The sequence below is a fragment of the Eretmochelys imbricata genome, chromosome 1, assembly GCF_965152235.1.
Source record: "Eretmochelys imbricata isolate rEreImb1 chromosome 1, rEreImb1.hap1, whole genome shotgun sequence".
Taxonomy (NCBI): domain Eukaryota; kingdom Metazoa; phylum Chordata; order Testudines; family Cheloniidae; genus Eretmochelys; species Eretmochelys imbricata.
The window spans coordinates 120,750,912-120,769,165 of record NC_135572.1 but is presented as its reverse complement, the minus strand read 5'-3'; the positions used below and the strand labels follow the sequence as shown (position 1 = coordinate 120,769,165).

Here is an 18,254-nt window from a genome sequence, read left to right as displayed (position 1 = left end):
TTCTGCAGGTGCTTGCTCATGTCAATTCCAAGTAGGTGACTCCCAAGCAGTCCCTAGGAGGAGGGGTCGGAGTTCACTGAGTCACAGACTGCTGCACCGCGCTGCCAAACGTGGGATCATCTCTGGCCTGCTGGGTAATGGCGTAGTACGACATAAAGGTGTGGATTGATGACGTCGCTGCCCTGCAGATGTCTTGAATGGGGACATCTGCCAGGAACGCTGCCAAGGAAGCCTGCAATCTTGTGGAGTACGCTGTTATTGCTAGGGCAGGTATTTTTGCTAGGTCGTAGCACGTCCTGATACAGGCCGTGATCCATGAAGAGATCCTTTGGGACGACACCAGAAGCCCCCTCATCCACTCAGCAATTGCAATGAAGAGCTGTGTTGATTTTCGAAACCGCTTTGTCTGCTCAATGTAAAAAGCTAACACTTGTCTGACATCCAGGGAGTGGAGCATCCATTGCCAGTTACTAGCCTGCGGCTTAGGGAACAACACTGGAAGAAATATGTCCCAATTCGCGTGGAATTGTGAAAGTATCTTTTGGAGGAAAGTCAGGTGTGGCCGCAACTGTACCTTGTCCTTATAAAAAACAGTATAAGGGGGCTCGGAGGTCAAGGCCTTAAGCTCAGACACCTTCCCTGGCTGAAGTTATTGCCACCAGGAATGCCACTTTCCAGGAAAGGTAGAGGAGGGAGCATGTTGCTAAGGGCACACAAAGAGGGCCCATCAGCCTCAAGAGCACCAGGTTGAGATCCCATGGGGGGATTGGCTGCCTTACATGAGGGTACAGTCTCTCTCTAGTTCCTCGAGGAAGTGGCCAACCATGGGGTTAGCAAATACTGACCAGTCGGCAGAACTGGGATGGAAAGCAGAGATGGCAGCCAGAAGCACCTTTACTGATGATACTGCCAGGCCTTGCTGTTTCAGGTGCAGTAAATAGTCCAGGATGAAGGGAATCGATGACTGTAATGGTGGAGTGTCCTTTTTCAGTTACCAAGCCAAGAACCTCTTCCACTTAGCCAAGTAAGCGGCTCTAGCGGACGATTTCCTGCTGCCAAAGAGAATCTCCCTAACAGAGTCTGAGCATGTGAGCTCCAAAGAATTTAGCCACAGAGTTTCCGTGCCATGAGGTGGAGAGACTCTAGATTAAGATACTGGAGGCGGCTGTGGTCCTGGGTGATCAAGTCCAGGACCAGGGCAATAGGTGTGTCGACTGACAGGTCTAGAAGCATGGTGAACCAGTGGTGATGTGACCATGCCGGTACTGTCAAGATCATTGATGTTCCCCCTCTTTGGACTTTCAGCAGGACCTTGTGCATGAGCGGAAAGGGTGGGAATGCATACAGCAGGTGTCCCTTCTAAGGAAAAAGAAAGGCATCTGCGAACAAGCCCGGGCTGTGATTCAGGAAGAAACAGAACTGCTGACACTTCCTGTTGTACCATGTTATGAACAAGTCTATCTGGGGAAATCCTCACCTTCGGAAGATGTTGATCACGACATCCGGGTGGAGGGACCACTCGTGATTGTGGAAGGACCTGCTGAGATGATCAGCCAGTTCATTCTGAGAGCCCGGAAGGTACGATGCCTCCAGATGTATCAAGTGGGCAATGCAGAAGTCCCACAGCTTGAGGGCTTGCTGGCACAGGGGAGAGGAGCAAGCACCACCGCCTGTTTATATACACCATAACTTGTATTGTCTGTCAATATGGATACACACACCTGCCCTCCAGATGGGTGTGAAATGTCTGGCAAGCAAGGCGAGCTGCACATAACTCCCTGACATTGAGTGCAGCAAAAAGTTCTGCTTTGGACCAGAGACCTTGAGTCCTGAGTCTTCTTAGGTGCGCCCCCCCCGCCCAACCCATTGCTGACACATCCATTACTAGAGACAGCAAGGGTAGGGGCCCGGAGAAGGCCGCTCCCGCACACACCACTTGCAGGTCAAGCCACCACGGGAGGGGCTCGATAACTGAAAGAGCGTGACCAACTTGTCTAGGCGGTCTCAATTCGGCCTGTATACCAAGGCTATTCAAGCTTGAAGGGGTCGGAGCTGAAGCCGTAGTAGTGGGGTATCACCTCTATGATGGCGCCCATGGCAAGAACACGTGTTTCTGGAAGGAATGCCCTGGCTTGACTGGAGTCTAGGAGAGCTCCAATGAACTCTATCCTATAAATAAGGGTTAGGGCTGATTTCACCACGTTCAGTATCAGTCCGAGCCTGTCAAATGTCGCCTGAACCAGGCTCACGTGGTCCTCCATTTGGGCCCTAGAGTGGCCCTTGATTAGCCAGTTGTCTACGTATGGGAATACTTGTACCTACTGCTTCTGGAGGAAGGTGACTACAACCAACACCCAAGGGGCTGCCAAGAGGCCGAAGGGGAGAACTGATAGTGGGCATTGTTGACCAGGAAGCTGAGAAATCATCTGTGGGACGGGACTATAGACACGTAAAAGTACACGTCCTTCAAGTCAAGGGCAGCGTACCAGTCCCCCAGATCCAGGGAGGGGATAAAGGAAACCAGGGAGACCATCCAGAACTTCAGCTTCATGAATCTGTTGAGGTTTCGCAGGTCTGAGCCCACCCTGGCCTTCGGGATTAGGAAATAGCGGGAACAGACCCCCCTGAATTCCAGAGGGTCTCTCTCTACCGCCCCAATTTGTAGAAGCATTTGCACCTCCTGCATGAGAAGTTGCTCATGGGAAGGGTCCCTGAACAGCGACGGGGAAGGTAGGAGGAAACAGAAACGGGATAATCTCTCCAATTCTACCATTGTCACACCCCAGCCCCCCCCGCCACAGGGGTCCCCTGGGGGAGACAGATCAGCATTGTATATGCATTGTATATTGTTAACACTGTTGCAGGCATTGCAGGGCAATTTGGGATGGGTCAAAGGTGTGAGTGGAAGATTCTTTTGCTTGGGGGCTGAGAGCTGCCTCACTGAACCGTGGCACTGGTTAGAGGAGGACTGAGAAGGTCTGTCTATTACTCCTGCCCCACTTCCTGCTATAGTCCTGTCTTGGGGGAGCAGGGTAGAAGTGAGGGGTAAGCTGCAGCTTAAAGTGTTTCCTCTGGGGGGCTGATGTATGAAGCCCAAGGAACTTCAGTGTTGCCCGTGAGCCTTTAAGGCTATGGAGCTTAGAATCTGTTTGCACCAAGAAAAGCCCTGAGCCACTGAAAGGCAAGTCTTGAATTGTCTGCATAAACTTCATGCGGAAGTCCTGAAGCCTGAAGCCAATAGCCACTTCTCATAGCAATGGCTGTTGAGTACACAGAATCCAGGGAGACCTGAAAGGAGGTCCTCGCAATGACCTTGCCTTCCTCAAGAACAGCAGTAAACTCCGAATGAGAGTCAGCCAGAAGCAGCTCCTTGAATTTGGACAACGTGTTCCAGACGTTAAAGCTGTCGTGGCAGAGGACCACCTGTTCATTGACAATGTGAAGCTGGAGCCCCCCGGTAGAATACATCTTCCTATTGAAGAGATCCAACTTCTTTGCCTCCTTGGACTTGCAAGGGCAACTGGGACTGACTCCCCTTTCCTTTTTGTTGGCAGCCGCCCCAACCAATGTGCCTGGCTGAGGGTGAGTGAAAAGGTACTCATAACCTTTTGAAAACACAAACTACTTCTTCACTCCTTTGGTTTGGGGGGGGGGGGAGAAGAGGTGGGCATTTACCACAACACTTTAGTAGTGTTCTGAATGACACACAAAGCTACCCTCGAGGGACCTTCAGGCACCAGAATATCAACCATGGGGTCTGTCCTGCTCTTCCTTCTGAGTAACTCCTGGTGGGCTCTGTTGTCCATGGCCAGCAGCGTGGTAGATGTGCCTGCCACTGCCTCATCCAGGGAGAATGAGGATGCCGCCTGCAGGGCCACTGGGTCCTCCTGTCCCTCTGGCTCGCAGAGATCCCCCTGCATAGATGGGTTGTGTGGTGCCAGCTTCTGGACCCATGCCGGCCCCTGCTGCAGCCTGGGTACCCATCTCATGGCCTCGAGGAGGTGATGACGGAGGGCCCCGTGCCTCCTTTACAACCACATGAGCTGGACCCTTAGTGGTAGGCCAATGGGGTCCAGAAGGGCCATTGAGCTGGCACCTGCCACTACAGTGGCCACAGCATCATAGGCAATGGCTGCCCTTCATCCCGTCTGGAGTGGTGCCGAGAGCGCTGCTGGCTCCGCCTAGAGATGTACGACTCTACCTCTCAGTCCGATGAAGACTCTGACCTCAGTGGAGCAAGGCAGTGCCAGGGAGCAGTGCCGAGGCCAGGGAGAGCAGTGCCACATCATTGCCGGCTTGTCTTTAGAAGGCACTCTTTGCTGCACCGGTGCAGGGGACTGTGCTGTCATCGCTATAAGGTCTCTGGCCACTCAAAGATGTCCAGAGTGGAGGGAAGGTCCAACTCCTCCAACTGACACTCCCACACTGAGGATTCCACAAGAACCAGACTCGAGGGACCTCCCTACAAGGCTGGAATTGATGGTGCCGGCTGACCTAGAGCAGGGCATCCCAGCGCAGGATGCATCCTGCTAGCATCTCCTCGCTCTGCTGCTTTAGTGGGAGAGCAACCTGAGTCGGTCTTCTTGTGCGGCACCAGCAAATCAGAGCGGAGCCATGCACTCACACCAGAGGAAGTTTTCGGTGCTGGGGTGTGGTGGTGCTGAGGGTCTCTGGAGCCCGAGTCCTTTCTTGGCACCGCAGCCTCTCTTACTGAGGCCAGTGCGCTCCGAAACTGAAGTGCTGGGCTTGGGGTCGGATATCAGCTGAGGATGAAAGGCTGACTCCATGAGAAGCAATTTTAGCCTAAAGTCTCTCTCCTTCTTAGCCCTTGGCTGGAAGCCTTTGCAGATTTTGCACTTCTCAGTCTGATGAGCTTCCCCCAAAACCACTGCAAGCAGGAGACATGAGAGTCTCCCTTTGGCATAGGCTTGAGACAGGACTCACATGGTTTGAACACCTAAGAACAAGGTATGCCCCCGGTCCCTGAGAAGGGGAGAACGTGGTGGTTGGGGGTAGAAGCCGCCAACTAAAACTTATCTTAACTATGAGTTAATGAAAACTAATCAATCCTAAGTTTAACTATTCACATATACAGCAAGAGAAAGTCCACTGGGGATCGTTTGCCATAGTAAAAGAAGAGAGCAGCTCCAACGACTATCACTAGCGGTAAGAAGGAACTGAAGAAGTGACACCTCGGCAGGGACCTATACACACACCGACATGAAAGCGTGACTCCAGGAGGCTCCACCGCTGACCCAACGGGTACCGCTAGGGAAAAAAACTTCGAACAACTGCACGTGGCATGAGCACACCTACTTTGAATTAACATGAGCAAGCACTCGGAGAAATATTACCTTTCAGTGACCTAGGGTTGTCAACTTTCTAATTGCTAAAAACTGAACACCCCTGCTTTGCCTCATCCCCTGTGACTCCGCGCATCCCACCTCTTCCTCTAGGCTCCGCCTCCGTTCACTCCATCCCCCTTCCCTCCATCGCTTGCTCTCTCCTCCACCCCCCTTTGCTCACTCACTCATTTTCACTGCAAGGCCTAAACAGGCACCAGAAGGCCAGGAGTTGCAACAGTTTGAATGTGGGAGATTGAATCACACATTCTAATACCCTTCACCTCACCAGGGAGGTATTTTAATCACTACTGCAAAATTAATTGCCCCCCAGAAGAGTCCCACCACTCTCAATGAGTGAGACTAAAGAGACTATTGCAGGAGCTTTGTTTTCCTTGCCTCACTCAACTGTCCTGGTAGGAGATCCAGTAGTGCTGTAGCCACTGACTGACTCCTTCCCTACCTGACAATGAACTGTATAGTAGGGGAAAAAGTTATGCTGCTCCATGTTTAATGACTAGTTAAACTGTTTAAATGTAAGCTTTAACAGACAATATATGCAATGTGCACAAATTAATGTTATGGGAGTCTTAATGTTAATATTTCCACACACTTATGTTTAACCTTAATATTACATTGATGTTATTTTATTAATTCATTGTAGCTCTTTAATGTTAAGAAGATGAGGTTGCACAAAATGTAATTCACGACGCAGAAATGGACCCCTCCCTATTTTACCATCCTGCTAACCAACAGATTTTCTAGTGTTCTTCGTTTCAAGTTTTTTCATGTGTACTATGTCCCAGATTTGTCCCAAAGCAGGTTGAGAGGGAAGATGTTAGAATGTCACACACAGCGTGACCACCTGTCCTTTGTTCCATGCCCAATGTTCCATATAAATCAATAAATATTGTCTCATATACACCAATAATGAAAAGGATTGTACACTGTAATAAAATGTGTTATTTGTATATGAGTGTGTGTCACAAATAAAAAGTTGGGGAGGTGCCCTTAAAAATAAACTCTCTCCAAGTTGTCCTTTATTTGAAACATGAAGGGTCTGTATATGGGTGAGAGGGAGATTACCATAGCCAGGGAGTAGCTCTTCTGTTTCAGGAACATTCCCTGTTGCCAAGCCCCTTTTGTGCTGCCCATGGTTTTGGCACCATCAGACCATATGACCCACTTACTTTTTGCAGACTCCAGCGGGTACCCACAGGTGCCAAGTGCAAGGCTTTGTGCACAGCGATATCTGGCTGCTGGGGTGGCTCCTGATATGCCCCACTGACTGGGTGGGTTGCAGTGGCCATTCCACTGGCGGAAGCCGGAGCAGCCCCAGTGCACTGACCCTGGATGAAGTGACAGAGATACACCCAAAACCACACTAACCTACATGCACCTCCTGTAGGGACTGGCCTGCACAGCCACCTAGACTAGCAGTTGCTGTGTCCCACTTGCTGGGAGAGGGTGTGGGTGGGTGTATCTACACATCACTTAAACCTGGCTACCCCCTGTCCACTGACTGGGGCTCGCTGTGGGGCCGTGTTTGTTCAAAACTTGAGGTTCAGCTAGAGACTCCCAACAGGAGAGGGACTCGGAGAGCCCAAATGTCTACACAATAATGTTACAGCTCCAGTCCGCTGAGCCAGGCCAGCGGGGCATCTAATTGCAGCATACACAGCTCAGTGGGGCTAAAGTGGAGGCCTCTGGATAGGGACTACCAGGGAAGGGAGCCAAAAATTTGGAGCATCTCCATCTGACTCTTCCTCCCCAAGCAGCTGCTGGCCACTTGTGGGAAACAGGGCCATCTAACTGGGGCAACTCCTAGGAAGAGCAGGAGGGTGCTTGGGGCATGGGAGGAGGTTAAGGATGGGGGAGCAGGATCTGGGCTGGGGGGCAAGGTGGTATGGGAAGGGGTTTGGGGTGCAGGCGGGATACTGGCTCTGGGCTGGGGTCAGAAATGAGGGAAAATGAAATTAAAAATAACTAGAAATGACAGTACAACTAACTTCAATTTTCATGATCTAAGATAAGTGAAATGCAAAAAAAAACCAAATTAGAATTAATGGCAAAAATGCATTTTTCAAATTGAAAAATGGAATGTATTATAGGTAAAGAAGCTAGTTTAATACCTATGTAGCCTGATTCTCCACTGCCTTGTACACTGCATAGTTATTTGTATAATGCTGCCGAATCACAATGCAAGAATCAGGTCTGTGAATTTTAACCAGATAGTGTCCCTTTACAAAAGGTCGACAGAGTAAAGTTAGTGAGGGCATCGCTCAGATTTTGACAGCTTATCCATAGAGCCATTGCAACACAAATATCAGCAGAGCCGACGACAATGTTGCATCCGGAACTTAAAAGTTTGTGGGGACAAGGAAATGAAATTTACGTTTTGATTTTTACATATGAAGCAACCAACGTCGGGCAGAGCACATGCCCTGGGGATCAGTGACCACTTGACTGCCCCCCAGAAAGTGCCACACAACTAGCGGTGCACAGGAGCACCAAATTGTGCCTCTGAAGGCAAAATTTGCCAAAAACGCAACTCCCTCTGAAGTCCCATACCTGACTTCAGCCCTCAAGGCTCCAGGAGACTCTGGTGTCAGGCCCAGGTCGCTTGTGCCCCGCAAAACCCAGTAGCAGCTGCGGGCTCCCCATGGGCACCCATGGGCCAGAGAGCGGCTGCAGTTGCTGCTCCCCAGGTGGCACAATGGCTCCACTGCCCGGCTGTCCCCAGCCACTTGGGGATGGTGGCACTGGGGTGCAGGCTCCTGGAGGGCATTCGGGTGCAGGAGAAGGATCCAAGCTAGAGCAGAGGCTTGGGACACAGGTGGGGTTTGGGGTGCTGGCTCCAGGTGACTCTGTCTGGTGTGGTTCATGGGGGCTCTGGGAGGCTGCTGCTATTTAAGGTGGCCTCTTAAATAGCAGCCACACTGGCATTGCCCAGGAATGGAGGAAGCTGGATGCAGCTGCGGCACCCCACTTTCGCACCCATCCCAGATTCCCAGCCCTAGGAGCTGCGGAGCCAGTGCTTGGGGTGGCACCTGCAGGCTGGGGCAGCACGTGGAGCCCTCCCCCCCCCCCCCAAGGCTGTCCCTCTGCCTAGGAGTGGGACATGGCAGGGCAGCCGCCGCTGCTTCCCCAAAGCCAGGCACAGAGCCTGCCTTAGCACCGCTGCCCCCAGAGCCTAATGAGGCCAACCGGACGCTGCCAGACCCCTTTTCGACCAGATGTTCCAGTTGAAAACTGGATACCTAGCAACCCTACAGTGATCTATGGCATGGCCTTCAACTTCTAATAATCTCTCTCACTGTTCATTCAGAAAACCCAAAATCAAACATATGATAGTATTGATTAATCTAGGCATATTAAGTAGTGACAACACTATTACCTTAGACACCAGGATTTTGCATTCCAGAGACAGTTTGTAAAAGATAACTATCTGATTATATTCATTTGGAACATTCCAAGCTTCCAAACTGTGCTGTGGTAGGATCTTATGAGGAAAGGGACTTGGACTGCCTATTAAGAATTTTGGAAAGTAAGTGTGAAATCAAAGTTGTACAAATCTTCCTGTGATACTACCAGAAGGTAATTTATTTCCAAGATGCAGGACAGCTATGCAAACCAGCCTGGAAGGAGATGGTTAGTGTCCAGATGGCCTTTGTGGTCATAACAGCGAAGGACTTCAAAGTAGACTGAACAAGTCTGTTCACTATACTATTTTGTTTCAGAGGAGAACCAACAAGCAGTTATTTTTTCCCCACAGATTCTTTCTATGAAAGTGTTTTCTTCTGCAGTAAGTGTACGTAGTGTTCCTGTTCCTATTCTTACACCTCTGTTGTTGTGTTTAATTTAGCCCATACATTTATTACTTTTACCAGCACTCAAAGCTATCTTTTTATCCCCCTTAAATTATGCCTGATTATTCACAGTTTATATGGGATTTAGGGCAAAAGCCATCTTTGTGCCTGATCCTGAACCTGTGTGCTACTATAATTTAAATGTTAGATATAAAAATTACCCAGGATAACACATTACTCTTTTACATTTAGTAATAGAGGGACCAGGGGAACCACTTTTGTCCTGAGAAATTTACAAAAAGATGAATATTTGCTGAGTGTAAAATTTAATTACTTTCAAGAGGAAACTCTGATCACTTGTTACAGTTTTGTCTAGAAGGCACCATCTGTGACACTCATGTTTCCCCTCTGAATAGGATTGACTAATATGTTCTGTGACTTTGGACATACAAAATGATGTACTTGCATTAAGATATTAACTGAAAACTTAAATGTTTGTGAGTGGCCCCAAATTCTTAGTCAGCAAGACTGGTCATATAGTAATACCACCTTTCTTTCAAAAATATCAAAACATTTTACGAAACGTTAATTAAGCTTCAAGCCACTTGAGGCCAAGGGAGGTCAAGAAGTGATTTGTCTAAGGTAACACTAGAAATTTGTGGCTAAGTAATGCACTCATCCTTTTGTGAATGCATTCCAACATCCCAACCACCATTTCCACTGAATTGCAGTCTACTGTTCAAACTCTTGAATGACTCGCTAGCACCAACAGAATAAAACCTTACATTAGGTTATTACCTAATGTGTGTATCTAATACTGTAACTGTAACTGTACAGACTGTAACTAATCAATGAAAATAATAAAAGGTGATTATTAATAAATTTGTTTTTCCCCCCCATTGTCTACCCAATGAGTTCCTTAAAATTACAAAAGACATCTGAAATTAGAGACAAGAGTTTTTTAGTTGAAGCACATAGTAATAAAAAAAATCTTTGGAATAGTAAACAAAACTATTTTTCTTATAGGAAAACCAAAGTGTATGTGTAATTGATGAAAAAGTGCCCGGTTTGTTTACGCAACAAACTCTTCTTTCAGTGTGATTGATAACCCACACATCATTAACATGGTTCAGTGACTAAGACCAGGATACAGTCCCCCCAACAGAGCAGATGTCTCAGGCAAATTGCTGGACAAAGTTTATGACAAAGAAATTGAGCAGCGTGCAAAAAGTCTAAAGGGTGAAATTGTTAACCTGAGACTTGATGAGTGGAGCAATGTCCACAATGATCCTGTTGTATATGCTTGTGTGACAACAGAAGAAGGGAATGTCTTCCTTACAGAAACAATTGATATATCAGGAAATGCAGACAGAGCAGAATGCTTACAAGTAGCAGCAGTAAAAACTATAACAAACTGTGAAAAAAAAATTCAAATGTCTAATACGCAGCTTGGTCATAGATAATGCTGCAAATGTATCCAAGATGAGAAGAATTGATTTAGAAAAGAGTCCCAAGTTAATGTACAGTTCCAGTGCTCATTTGATGCACCTCCTAGCCAAAGACTTCAGTGTTCCAGAAATAAACGCTAATATTGTTGAAACTGCAAAATATTTCTGCAAGAACCACTTTGCAGCAGCTGCTCTGAAAAAAGCGGGAGGAATGAAGCCAACTCTCCCTCAAGACATGCAATGGAACTCAGTAGTGGACTGTTTTGAGTACTGTATCAAGAACTGGCCAAATCTGACGATAGTTTGTGAACAAAATCGTGAAAAAAGAGATGGCACAGCCGAAGTTCTCAACATTGGGCTTAAGAGAAATGTTGAACACATGCTGAGTACCTTGAAGCCTATTTCTGTAACCTTGAACAAAATGCAGGGAAATAGCTGTTTTATTGCTGACGCTGTTGAAATTTGGAAGGAACTGAGTGAGATCTTAAAGAGAGAAATATGCAATGACAGAGTTAAATTACAAGCTTTTTCCAGCTCATTTTCTTGCAAATATTCTCAATACTCGGTAGCAGGATCAAACCTTAACTGATGAAGAAGAGGAGCTGGCTATGACATGGACAACCAGCAATCATCCTTCCATAATGCCAACTATAATAAACTTCAGAGCTAAGGGTGAACCATTCAAGAAACAGGTTTGCTGAGGATGTTTTAAAGAAAGTTACACCAGTGAACTGGTGGAAGTCACTTTAGTACTTGGATTCAGAGACTGCTGAAGTGATAATCTCTCTCTTAACAGCAGTAGCTTCTTCTGCTGGTGTAGAAAGAATATTTTCTTTCTTTGGATTAATTCATTCCAAATTGAGAAATCGTTTGGGACTTGAAAAAGGAGGAAAGCTTGTTTTTCTTTTCCAGATTATGAACAAACAGGAAAATTGAAGGTGAAGACAACCGAGTTAGCTGCAGAAGCCAATATTTTAAAGTTTCTCATGTTGACCTGGCTGACACAGTTGACTTAATTTTTTTTAAATATTTCATTTAACTATTTTAGTTTAACACAATATTAACAAAAACAAACCTGATTTTAAAAAACTTGAATGTTTAGCTAAATTCAAAAATTCATATGCTTGTTTTGTTATAATATTATATGTTTGCTGTTGAAGAAAAAAGTCCAGAATACATAATGTTGTTGTTGTTTTAGTTAAATAAAACAATTTAAACGTCTGTCTGGTGATGTTCTCCTCCTAATACAGCATGGCAAGAAAATCCTCCAAATATTATTGATTAACCTGTTGAATTGGAGATAGTTCACCTCCCAATGACTTCATAAATATCTGCTTCAATTACCTTTAGTAAATGAAATAACCAAACAATCATTCATGTTCTGATATAGCTGTAAAACGAATCTGAAAAGTTTTCAAAATAAATCACTTTAAAAACGTATATCGTGTACCTTCTAAAAATGAAACCTACATCTCTCTCTGAGTTGCAAAGAATATGTATTAAGGTTATAACAACCAACAAGAATGCACTTTTAAGTAGAAATCCATGATTAAATCAAATCTTCCTGACTAGTGATTTAAACCAAATCCACCCTGGCTAGAAGTCCACAGATATGTATCAAGGTATTTATAAACAAAGACATTGTCATCAGAATTTGCAGAAACAGCATATTGTAATATCTTTGTCCAAGTTATATAGTATGAAACTTTTATTAGAAAGGGTACGTGTATTTTATAAGCCAAGATGCAAAATTCAGTATTTCTGGTACAGTATTAATATCCTTCTGTTTTCATTGTTTGTCAAATTTAGATTTCTATTGCCCAATTAAAACAAATTTACAGTATCATGACCTCAAGAATCCAGCCGTTTCATTGATGTTTATGTTCAGCAGCCAAGCCCATTGACCAACTGTTACAAAACAGATTAAAGGATACAGCATCTGTTTCTCCTACAAATGCCCAATGAAGACAAATTAGCCAACCTGCAACACAGCCCGTACGTTTCTTCCCAAAGGCTTTGTTTCTCTTTCTTCCCACAGATTTTTTTAAAGAAAGACTCTAGGTTGGCTCTCTCTGTAACAGATGGGATTCCTGGCAAGTCTTGGCTTGCTTTCCGGTAAGTCAATGCTTCAGTGGTGCAGGATCAGACCCCCAAAACAGCACTCTCTTAGCATAGGGGTTCCCAGCCTTCTTTTTTTTTTAAAAAACCATGCCCCACCTTAGTATTTTTTAAGTTTATTTTATTTTTAAAAACTTGGATCCCCCACCCATCCTTACAATGCGAGTACACTGCCACCTAGTGTTCCACATGTATGCTCATGGACTACTAGGCAAATTACTGAAAATGCAAGTCAAATGGTGCTATAAAAACATCCCTACCTGTTTAGAAAGCATCAGATAAGGGGCGCTGGAAGGATGGCAAAAGTAATAAGTGCCAAGTCACAATGCCACTCACTCAAATGTAACCTGGCTGTCCCTTCCCAAAATCTGAGAGAGAGGCATTGTGATCTGGTAATTGCCAACCCCATGGCACTTTTCTCTGAGACTCACTGTGCCGCCACCAACCCCCTGCTCCACCAGAAAGTTTGATGTGCTCACACCCCGCACTGAGAAAGTCTGTCTTAGCAGGGACAATTAGAGCATATTCATCATTTTGAAGTGACTTGAGATAACGGTAATACAATCCTCAAACATACATATCAGTTTTGTAAAAATCTAAAATATAGAATTCACTAATTCCTTATTTAAATTACTAGAAAAGGAATATTTAATATAAACAGGTCAAACTGGAAATACTTTACATTTCCCCCAAAGGGCAAGTCAGAAGGGAGAAAAATCTCTCAAAAGATGTTGAGTTGCAGTTTGCCGTTTCAATCACCAAATCAATAGGAAAAAATAGAAAGTGGCACCAAAAAGTAATGTTTATATTCTCCAGCCTGGCCCACTGGGCAACTGTCACAGGAAAAATTAAAGATGACCATCTGTTTCTCCTGCAAGTGTGCAATGGAGATACTGCCTAATATAGCCCTTTTCCATTACGGAAAAAAAAGTCTTTTGTTTATCTCCACAGAAATATGTTTTCAAACAAACACAATAGGCATCCCTCCAGGTTGATTTTCTGACTGCAAAAACAGATGCACATTACTCATCAAGGTAATACTCTTGAGCAGAAGTAGTCAACATTCAGTTTACAGCCTACTAGCATTAAGAAAAGCATTTTAAAAAAAACAGCATATGTTGCATCATTCACTTCTCCTTCACACATAGCTAGAGTTCAGTTTCTTTCCAGAAAATATTTGTCTTACCTTTACCATTTTGCCATGCAGTGTACCAGGACAAACTGAGAAAAGTGATGAAAACTAACACAGTGGCCACAGTTCCATTTCGGAGCCTCATCTCATTTCAACATCACACTTGTTTATACGGTACTTGCGATTTGGATTGATCAGTTACTGAAGTCAGTTTATTCCACCATTAGCGTCACTTGACCAACAAGAATGAGAGATGTAGATCTCTCATTTCAAAAGCTCTGTAAAACCAGTCCAGCAGTTACGCCGCTTCAAACTGTTACTTGAGTCACTCATTAGCCTTCATAAAGCAAACTTCTTTATGCTTCTACTCCTGTTTACAAAGGGAACACAATTGATCAGTTAGAGGCACAAAAATATATCATAAGCAGTCTGTGTAGTGCAGGAGAGTGAGTGGTCCAGCAGCCTCCAACTTTCTTTTAACCACAGCTTTAACTCTAGCATGGGTTACACCAAAGCCTCAGAGCTCCTTCAACCTACACCAGCTGGCAGCAGTCCACAAGGAATCATCTGAGAATACTACACTCTGCCCATGCCCCTACCTGTCTCCCCACCACTACCCTTCATACCAGGGTGTAGTGCAAGAGCTAGCTATGCTAGTATTGCCCAGTCAATAGCTCAATTTACTGGAAAATTCTAAGTATTCAGCCTTTTTGCACTACCTGAGCAGATCAAACGTCCCAAAACAGGCCAATGTCTAGTTTTGGGATTTTTTTTTTTTTTTTTTTTTTGAAGTACCAGAGAAATCTGGAGGACTTTCCTCATACCAGACTACATAATTATGAAATGGCATAAACATGAAGCCTAAGTACCCGATATTGTTCTTTAAGATACTGCCAGATCTTCTATTTCAAATTCCATCTGACAGAAGTTTGTTACTCAGCTGGCGAGAATTTCTTTGGGTTTAAGTTTTCCAGTTCAGAATTGATAATTTATTTCTCATTCAAATAGGTCATCACTTAAGAGCAAAAGAAGAACTTTTTTTATTACACTGGCACCTTAAGACTCCAATCAACTGGGGCCCCATTGTGTTAACAGCCATAAAAATACATAGTAACAGAACGACTCTTATGTAGAGAGCTTACAATTAAGACAAGATGCACCAAGAGTGTGTCACAAACAAATAGAGAGAAAGGGGTAACAGTTATAGGAGAACATGATTACGCAGACTAGCACTGCACACAACTTTCAGGTTACAAGTCTTTTCATAAATATTTTTTTAGATCTTCTAAATCAGAAGCCTTCCCAATCTTTTTCACTTGCTAATTTACCATTAGTATAATCGCTGTAGTGACCCTTGAAGGAATTTAAAAACAGAGTCGGGCAGGTGCTTTACATATTAGTTTGCAGAGGGCATTCCACATGTAAGAAGCATCAAGAAGGTACTTGTGGGAGAAGTGGACAAATATGCGATAAAGGCTGACATTGAGAGAGCACTTGGGACAATGCCATATAAGAATAGATAAATAGGAAGGGCAGAGTTGTGAAGGACTTTTAAGGTAGACAAGAAGATTGAATTTGATGTGAAGGGAGAGAGAGAGAGAGAGAGAAAAAACCAGTAGGGAGATTCAGAGAGAGGACTGACACTGTTTGAATTATAGCTCAGGAAAAATTATTTATCACCCTCATTTTGAATGTTCTAAGGGAGATGAGATGGACATGAGGAAGGCCAGAGAGTAGGTTGCAGTAGTTAAGTCAGAAGATGAAGGCCTAAATGAGAGTTAAAGTAGTGTGGACAGAGAGAAAAGATCTTGGAAGTGTTAAGGGAAAAAAGTAGTGAGATTTTTATATGGCCTAGATGTGTAGGATTGGAAAGAGGGAGGAACCTAAAATGACTCTCAGATGACAGGCCTAATTGACTAGGAGGTTAATGATGTCAACAATGCTGACAGTAACAGCATTACGTTGATTTTAGAGAGCTATTATGATGTTCTGCAATAACATCTAGAGGTCCCAATCAAAACTGGGATCCCACTGTTCTTTGCAAACACATAAGACAGTCATTGCCCAAAGAGTTTTTATAAGACAAGGAATGATATATGAATGTCTCAAACAGCAGCAGAAAGGGGAAGGAAGAAAGTACAAGCCACAGTAATATGTACAAAACTAGATGTTTCCAAATGAAGTAAGTAGTATTGTGGATAGTTGGTTTTGCTCTTATGCTATTCTTCTCTCCCCCAGGCCCCACTTTTTTCCACCCATAACCTAGTTATTATTTAGGGGTACAGTAACTCCTCACTTAACGTTGTCACGTCACTGATCTATTAGAGAACACGCTCGTTTAAAGTTGCACAATGCTCCCTTATAACATTGTTTGGCAGCCGCCTGCTTTGTCCACTGCTTGCAGAAAGAGCAGCCTGTTGGAGCTAGGTGGTGAGGGCTTGGAACCAGGGTGGACCGGCAGCCCCCCAAGTTCCCTGTGCGGCAGCCACCCAGCAGGCTATCAATTGCCAGGCAGTTCAGGTGTCCCTCCCCCCACTGCCGTGTGCTGCTCCTGCCCTCTGCCTTGGAGCTGCTTCCAGGAGCCTCCTGCTTGCTGTGCACAGCAGGGGGGAAAGAGGAGTGCTAATGTCAGGGTGCCCCCTACTCAAGTACCCCATCTCCACAGAGCGCGGGGGATGGGGGGAAGAGACACAACAGGGTTCAAGACGGAGGGAGCTTGCTGGCAGCAGCTGCTGTCTCAACCTACTGATCTACATAAAAGGGCAGTGTACTTATAGTGGGGTCAGTGTACTTAAAGGGGCAATGCGCGTCTCTCTCTCTCTCACACAGTGCATGTGTGTCTCCTCCCTCCATTTGTGCTGCCTTGTAGAGTGTGAGGCTACATTAACAACTTGTTAACCCTTGGGGGGGTCAGCTGACTGCTGCTAGTTCATCATTTAGCAGTAAAACATTCTCTAGGAAATATCCCACCCTCTGATTCCACCACCTCAACCAAGCTTCACAATCCTCATTGCTATGTACAGAATTGAACTGTTTGTTTAAAACTTATACTATATATATATATAAAATAAATAAATAAAAGTCTTTTGTCTGGTGAAAAAAATTCCCCTGGAACCTAACTATCCCATTTACATTAATTCCTATGGGGAAACTGGATTCACTTAACATTGTTTCGCTTAAAGCAGCATTTTTCAGGAACATAACTACAACGTTAAGCAAGGCGTAACTGAACTACACTGCATCAGAGACTGCACATTCTAAAACCTTATCAATACTAGAAAGGTTGCACCAATTTAACTAAAATTTTAAATTGATCTAGTTAACCCAGTGCATGCTCCAATGTTGATGTACTTAAACCATTTAACCCTCAAACATCTATTCCATTTGCTTAAATTACTGATTATCATAAAGTAATTTAGCAAACTAAGCTGATCTAAATGAGGGGTCAGCCAGTTGAAGTATATTTATATTATATGGTTTCTACCAATTTATCTAGATGTATTTAGTTAAACTTGTAAAACTTCTCCAGTATAGAGATGGCCTAGGCTTCCCCACTATGGATGATGTGACTAAAGGCCTGACCTTGCAAGACGCTTAAGGCAATGGCAGTTGAGAGCCCTCAACATCTCTCAGGAGGTGCTCCCTAGCTTACTGAATCAAACAATTGGCTAATGTCTATATGCTTCCAGACTTCTGGTCAATAGACATGAGGTAGTTTCAAATGTGTGCCAAAACCTGATATGCGTTAATGCCCCAAACCTGCAGTCCAACTATGCATAAGTCTCTGTAGGATCAGGACCTAAAGTACCTTGTGGTTCTGAGGAAACCTTAACACACATTGGAGCACAAATGCCTACAAAATGAAATTCACAATAGCAAAATACCTTAAAAAGCTCTTTTGTATAATATACAGAAAGAAAACTTATAAAGAGAAAAATAAATGGGTACATTCTCATTACAGCCATTTTTAAACCCTTCCTTTCATTAGGACATTTTACTGTATTTAGGGCTGGGAGAATGAGTGTAAGCACAGGACTGGGAACGAAAACCGAATTAGTTCTTATCTCGGTTGACACTGGCTATCACTGTTGCTTACAAGCAGGAAACCTCGTTGCTACAGTTTCCTCCTCCTCTGTAAAAATGAGGGCACTAGTACCGGATGGCTGTGAGGATCCAAGATAAAATCTGTAAGTCACTCTGAAGAAAGTCTCACATGTACCACGTTCAATAATATAAATACTTTTATCACTGAGCATTAGTAGAGTGCTCAAGACTGATAAATAATGTAACCATCATAACAACCTTAGCAAAAACGAAAAGCAATTCAGGGATGATCAAAGGCCAGACCACCCTGTTGTGCTGGGGTTTTGCAGCACACAGGCTTGGCAGGACCAACCACCGTGTC

At 44.6% G+C, this 18,254-nt stretch overlaps 1 protein-coding gene across 4 annotated transcripts in view; it reads right to left on the bottom strand.

Moving 5' to 3' along the window:
* Positions 1 to 18,254, bottom strand: part of MGAT4A (alpha-1,3-mannosyl-glycoprotein 4-beta-N-acetylglucosaminyltransferase A) — a 152,145-nt gene that overhangs the window by 133,128 nt on the left and 763 nt on the right. For all 4 annotated transcript variants that reach the window (XM_077814680.1, XM_077814697.1, XM_077814705.1 and 1 more), the window contains exon 2: positions 13,904 to 14,219. In XM_077814680.1, coding sequence (XP_077670806.1) covers positions 13,904 to 13,994 — 91 coding nt within the window. In that variant the 5' untranslated portion in view covers positions 13,995 to 14,219. The remainder of the gene's footprint in view (positions 1 to 13,903; positions 14,220 to 18,254) is intronic.